The sequence below is a fragment of the Pinus tabuliformis genome, chromosome 8 (assembly GCF_031772625.1).
Source record: "Pinus tabuliformis cultivar Carrire ecotype Pingquan chromosome 8, CPIR1, whole genome shotgun sequence".
NCBI classification, from domain to species: Eukaryota; Viridiplantae; Streptophyta; class Pinopsida; order Pinales; family Pinaceae; genus Pinus; species Pinus tabuliformis.
The window spans coordinates 1389481638-1389488680 of record NC_142294.1 but is presented as its reverse complement, the minus strand read 5'-3'; the positions used below and the strand labels follow the sequence as shown (position 1 = coordinate 1389488680).

Sequence of the window (7043 nt, the reverse complement as noted above, 5' to 3'; positions counted from 1 at the left end):
GGAAAAAAAACTTCCAATATATCATATAATAAATCAAAACATATATATATTTCTCATATAAAATATATATATTTTTTAATTACTTTATATTATAATATGAATTTTAAAAATATAAATTTTAATTATATAATTTTTTTTAATAAAATTATTATATATAAATAATTTTAATTATATTTATTTTTTTATATACATTTTTAATAAATATAAATATTTAGTATCACATAAATATTTATTTTTATTTTTGCTTTTTATACACCATTGAGAGTTCATTTTTTCTGTATTTTCTAAATTATATATATATATATATATATATATATATATATATATATATATATATATCCCCAAAAGATTTTTAGTGCTTTTTATTTATATTTTAAATCTTTTAATTTTCGATACGGTCTATTTATTTATTTAGTTTTTTATCATTTATATGTATGGGATTTATGCTTTCAGTGTATGTTTATTTATTTATTATGTTTTTATAATGATTTGGCAATTTGAAATTATAATGGTGTGTTGAGATTTAAATTGTATGATGTCGAAAAAAAAGTTATATATATAAAATTTGTTTTTGATTTTTTTAAATTTTATTTTATGTATTTATTAGTCCCTGCCATCTGGCATCCGGCAGGGACTATTGTAATCGTTTCATGTGGACTTAGCATTAGTTCGGTGGTGCTTTCCCTGTCTGTTATGCGCTTATAACAAAGTTCTGTGAGGTGTTATGTGCGGTGTTATGTGCAAATAACCAAGGTGGGATTCGGCTTTAACCTTTTCCATCTTATTTGGCCTCTTCCCGAGGCGGAAGAGGCCCGAACATAGGTTAAGTTGCAAATTGTGGCCAGTTTCATTATCCCTGACCGTCAACCGTTAGCGTTAATGCTAGCATTAATTCGCTATTTGGTAAACAGGTTTCGTTATTTGGTAAGGTATATGCTAAGGTTGCATGTTGTCCAGGTGTTGTTGCAGGGTATTAACAGCTGCATCGCTGTTCAAGGTTTTGGTTCAGAAAGAGCGGCTCGACAATGCGAGCTCAGCAGTGGAAATAGTGAAGAAACCTGTGGATCGGCTCTGTTTGCAGCGGTGACGATTACAGAGCGCGGGCGGCTCTGTGAGGGCGCGGGAGCAGCTTTCTCCAGAATGTGCTTGAGGTGTTGTATTAGCGCTGCATCTGCAAATTAAGCATTGTTACTGATATGCATGATTCAGAATGATTCATGCCATTGCTGTTTTGAAAAACTGGCATTTCTCTTTTCAGTTTACTATTAGGGTTTTATAGCGGTGACGATTACAGAGCGCGGGCGGCTCTGTGAGGGCGCGGGAGCAGCTTTCTCCAGAATGTGCTTGAGGTGCTGTATTAGTGCTGCATCTGCAAATTAAGCATTGTTACTGATATGCATGATTCAGAATGATTCATGCCATTGCTGTTTTGAAAAACTGGCATTTCTCTTTTCAGTTTACTATTAGGGTTTTATTTTGTGAAACTGTTAGTTCTATTTTCAGGTTTCTATTGGGTTTCTATTTTGCAATATTGTTTAAGCAGATGATATTGGAATCTGCAGGGTGGTTCTTGGCAGTGTGAGTGACTATTGCGTTCACCATGCACAGTGCCCTGTTGTTGTGGTGAAGCCCAAGAAAGAACAGGCTCATTGATTTTTATTACCTCGTGCCACCTTTGTGCTTTGATTCATCTTATACTTGTTGGTCTTTATGCCTGATATGAAGCAGCAGATACTACATCTAATTGAAATATTCTAAAACATAAATATGGACTGAGAATTTCAATAATCACTCAGGATATCTGTTAGTGATTTTCATTATTCTATTTGAACATCAAAATATACTCTATTTTTATGTACGATATATATATACTGTTGTTACATGATTTGATATTTCATTTGAATCATGCTCCCTTTGCATCTTATTGTGTGGCATCATATTTATCTCTAACAGACATTCTAATTCACTGTGATTATTTAGGTAATGACAATTCACAAGCAGGGAGATTTATATGGGTTGGAGTTTTGACGAGACGAACTAGCTGTTCCATCCGTGGCCGCTTTATCCTCTGCGGGAGTCAAATTCGTTGCTACGGACGGCGACCTCACCACAATACTTTGATGAGAAGACTGCCTAATCTTGAGAAATCTGGTGGCATTTGAATCTTCTGCGGCTCCGGGTGCGCTGGTTTTCACACGATACACCGATTTCATAAACGGGATGATCGACAGCGAAGAAGATGTTAGATTGCTGAAAGAGAGTTTCTGAATGAACGTGTATTCGGGTCGTGGAAATTCCTTTCTCTGGTAGCTGCAGCGATACTTTGGCGGTGATACGGAATGTTTTACTTTACGTTGCTAACATGTGGCCACGTTTCTTTGCGCATGCAACATTTGGCTTTTACGTTGCTAACATGTGGCCACGTTTCTTTGCGCATGCAACATTTGGGAGCCTGTCGTATTCATTTTTCTAACCGGCATATTCACTTTACTAATAATTTTAATGAACTTCAATTTATGTTTAAATATAATAACAACTACTTTGGTGAGACAGTTTCAAGGAATGCCCTTAGCTGGACAACCTTAGCTCGACAACATTCCTTCTTGCCTGTTGTTGGAGCCTCCACCAGAACCACTATACCAGGGTAATATGATTGTCAATGCTGATGTTAAGTTGTGATTTTAGTTTAAGGTTTGTAAATATATTATCTTACTCTCTGTATGGTTCATGCAGAATGCCAATTATCTTTAGCTTCATTGTGGATTGACAAATCTGTGGGCATTTTTGGTTTTGAAGGGCTGTTGCCAGTGTTTCTGAAAAGCCAGCAGGCGCACAGCTGACAATTTTCTATTCTGGCTCAGTAAATGTTTATGATGATGTTCCTGCAGACAAGGTATGCCCAAATAAGGTTACATGAACACTTGCTTGTGTGCGATTAAAATGCTGAGGCGTTTCATATGTTACGGATCCTAAGAAACTGAGCAGATCATTGTTTATAGCTTATGTATAACGAATTTGACCTCCTATCAGCCGCGTCTTTTTCCATGCAATATGGAAGGTTTATTGTACTTTTGTCAAAAAACAGAGAACTGTAAAGGATGCCAGTTTTCATTTTAGCTGAAAGCTATTTTTATAAAATTTCTTAGCAGTAGCATCACTTGGTGCAAGTGTGGCATAACTGAACTTATATAGTAGGTACTAATTGATGCAGTTACATAGGTAGCACAGTAGTGTATCCAAGCACACGATTTCAATAGTGATGGGTATCTGGCATTCTTGACAACCTTGCTGCTAGAACACATGTTGCTGTCCATGTAAAATGCAAGTTTTCTTGATGGTTAGTCGTTGTCTTTATCATTAATTGAAAATGGATTGGATTGAGAATTTCACCTCTCCTTGAGGTGGACTGTGTGCCAGTATGGTGATTGGTTCCCCTCTCTCTCTCAGAGCATAGCCGAGTGCTCATACTGTGTGCAAAAATATTATACTTGTGTCTTTTGGTAAACATTGACTATTGCATGAAGGAAAGTTAATCTCTAAAACCATACATTTATGAAGATTCCTTCAACAAAATGCCTACACAATCAATCGTTAACTTTATGATGCTTTCAATTTACACAAGCAGGGGCTCTTAACCTTTTGCTTCGTGCGCACCCTGGCATTGGAGTTTCTGGGCTAAAGCTGGGGGTTTTCCATGAGCTAGAGCTAGTGTCCAAGACAGACAATGGACTAGTGCTCTGAATTGGGTTTGCTATATGGGGCTTCTCTTCGTCTTTGTTTGTTCTGTCATCTCTAAATTTCGAAGGAAATATTGGCTTGGGCGCTTGTTCGGTTGAAAATGGAACCTTTCGCCTTTCATTTAATATGTCACTTGTGAAAGCAGTGGTTATGAAAAGACAATCCGGCTCTTGTTTCTTTATCTATTTGAGTGGTTTGCTAATCTGCTGAGTGGTGTGTGTTATGTCATATTCTAGTGTGATAACTGCTGTGGTTTGACTTCTGATTTAAGGATCCTGTGTGTATAATTTTTATGCTTTGTCTCTAAGATTTACAGAACTCAGCTAAATTTGTTTCATATTTAAATCTGCAAATCCGATGGTTGTCCGTGTGGTAAATCTTTATGGGAAGCATTATATACTTCTTTGTGTGAACACTGATCAGAAGTTATAATAATATTCTTTCATATGCTCTGAGGTGTCTGACTCTTTCAACACTTTGTTTCTGAGCTTTGGTTTAGGGTTTCAATGTTGTTATCAATAGGTAATGTTTTGATGAAGTGTTGGTATAGAGATATCATAAAACGAGAGCTAGATCTACAGCTCTTGAGTCAATAACTTGTGATTTCTCTAGGAAGCTTCAGCCGCGTCTTTTTCCATGCAATATGGAAGGTTTATTGTACTTTTGTCAAAAAACAGAGAACTGTAAAAGATGCCAGTTTTCATTTTAGCTGAAAGCTATTTCTATAAAATTTCTTAGCAGTAGCATCACTTGGTGCAAGTGTGGCATAACTGAACTTATATAGTAGGTACTAATTGATGCAATTACATAGTAGGTACTAATTGATGCAGTTACATAGGTAGCACAGTAGTGTATCCAAGCACACGATTTCAATAGTGATGGGCCTGGTTTTGACTAGTGCAAACATGCCTTTTTATCCTCAGATTGTCTTTTCTTTCTTGTTTAAAACTTCTGGTATACAGAAGCTGCATTTTGCTCTTAGCTCTTGCTAGCACTTCTTAAAGAAGCCTAAAGAAAGCCAAGATGCTTATTTGCGTTCAAACATCAACTCTGAATCTCCTGATCTAGTTCGGAAACTGTCGGCATATAGTGCTGCTATACGAATTCAAAGGCGGCTAGATAGAACTATGTGCAGGGACTAGCTGCTTCGCAGCCATCCTTGTTTTTAAATGAACCATGTTTTTATTAGTTACAAAATAGGATATAGTTATATGATTGTATTTTTTATATATGATGACGACGACGATGATTGTGTTTTGGTTGGTTACATCACATGATTATATTTTTATATTTTTAGTGATCTTTATATTTTTAGTGATTTTGTATTTGTTTGGTATATCACATGAGTATATTTTTAGTGATTTTGTTTTTGTTTGGTATATTACATGAGTATATTGTTAGTGATTTTGTTTTTGTTGGGTATATTACAAGATAGTGTTGGTTAGATAATGTAATTTTGTTGGGTATATTACAAGATAGTGTTGGTTAGATAATGTAATATTTAAATCATTGTGTTTTGGTTTATTAAATTACAAGATTTTATTTCTTATTTAAAAAGAGGATGATGATTGTGTTTTTGTTTTTAGATGGTATGATTATGTTTCTTAAATAACATAATGTTTACATTTACATGTTTTTAACCGTGTATATTTGTTTATATTTGTGCATTTAATGTGCATGTTTTGTTTGTTTCTTGTTTGTATTTTTAAATGAAAAGATGCTTTTATTTTTAAATGAAAATAATCAAATATTTTCTAATGTTTATACTTTAAATTTGATTAAGTAATATTATATTTTTCTCAATATTTTCTCTCATTTTCATACTAAATTTCAAACACTAAAACTTCCATTCGCATATTTTTATAAATTATGTGAAAAAAAACCTATAATAAAAATTAAATTATATTTAAGCTATTTACATTTCTCAATATTTTCTCTCATTTTCATACTAGATTCCAAACACTAAAACTCCCATTCGTATATTTTTATAAATCATGTAATAATAAAAATTAAATTATATTTAAGCTATTTACATTGAAACATCCAAGGAAAAAAATATCAAAACTATATTTAAATTAATATAAATTATATTATATTTATATTACCAATTTCTTTTAAATAACTTATCAATTTATTGTTATATCGGTTTACAAATTAATTTAATTGATCTTTATCCTTACAAAAAATAAATACTTTTCTTTTATATTATTATTATATATAAAAACTAACCCACATAAAAATGATGAAAAAATACACAAACAAACATAAATGAGAACAAAGAAATCCAAACTAGGGACCAAATAAATTATTTTCCTACTTATATTACAAACCAATTAACACTTCAGTGTTAAAAAAATACATATATATTAAAAATAGTTTATATATATATTATAGGAGTGATTGTTTATAATAAATATTATACTACAAACAAACGAGTTAACACTTTAGTGTTAAAAAAATACATATATATTAAAAAAAAATTATTTTTCATATATATATTTTTATTAGGAATGATGGTTTACAATAAATATTATAGTTTTTATTTTTTCTAAATAAGATTAATCTATTAACAATAAGTGTAGTAACCAAACACCAACAATAACTAAAATCTGAAATAACTATGCACACACAGTAATTACAGTCTGAAATACAGAACCCTGCAGAATCAATTTTGTACTTACCTCAACTGCTGCTGATGCGGCTGATTCTACTGGTGCTGCTGATCCTGCTGGTGACGTCGTGACTATTTGATCCAGACTCCGGGAGACCAATACCACCCAGCCAGATTGGGCAAACCTAGCTGCTCAATCTAGAGAACTTCACAACAGAAGCCCTCTGTCCCTCCGTGCCCAGAACCTCAGATGCTCGCTTAAAGCTCTTCCAATGGATAATTATCTTCCTCCTGGTTTTCTCCCGGTGAATTTCTGCTCCTGGTTTTCTCCCCCCCTTCTCTCGGATCAGGCCTCTGCTTTTATTGACGGTTCTGGCAGTGGCCGCCCTCCTCCCTGCAGCCACCGCCTTTCACGCATTGAAGGCTCTCCGATATTTTCTATTGACCTTTACGCTCTGTTATAACTTCTCAGTAGGTGGAACGTGCTTCTGGTTAATGGACCTTTAATGAGGTTGTGTTTGTACGCTGCATCGTATTTATAAGTTCAGCCAGATCTTTTATAACATTTAAGTTATCAATTTATATCATAAGTTCCATTATATAATATATAAGATTTATAAGGTCCATTGTATATAAGATTTATATTATAAGGTCCATTATATAGTATATAAGATTTATGTTATAAGGTCCATTA

At 33.5% G+C, this 7043-nt stretch overlaps 1 protein-coding gene across 3 annotated transcripts; it reads left to right on the top strand.

Annotated features, from left to right (window-relative positions):
• The first annotated feature begins 687 nt into the window (after nt 1-687).
• LOC149240739 (uncharacterized) lies at nt 688-3243 on the top strand. Of its 3 annotated transcripts, XM_089367358.1 has the most exons (5): nt 730-1151; nt 1259-1349; nt 1563-1578; nt 1981-2644; nt 2797-3243. In XM_089367358.1, the coding sequence occupies exons 4-5, from the start codon at nt 2340-2342 to the stop codon at nt 2915-2917; spliced, it is 426 nt and encodes a 141-aa protein (XP_089223484.1). In that variant the 5' UTR covers nt 730-1151; nt 1259-1349; nt 1563-1578; nt 1981-2339; the 3' UTR covers nt 2918-3243. The 3 variants fall into 3 exon arrangements, 2 of the variants coding, with proteins under 2 accessions (XP_089223486.1, XP_089223484.1); XR_016245549.1 differs by lacking the exon at nt 2797-3243 and having other exon boundaries at nt 688-1151; nt 1981-2580; XM_089367360.1 differs by lacking the exons at nt 1981-2644; nt 2797-3243 and having other exon boundaries at nt 690-1151; nt 1563-1897.
• The last annotated feature ends 3800 nt before the right edge of the window (nt 3244-7043 follow it).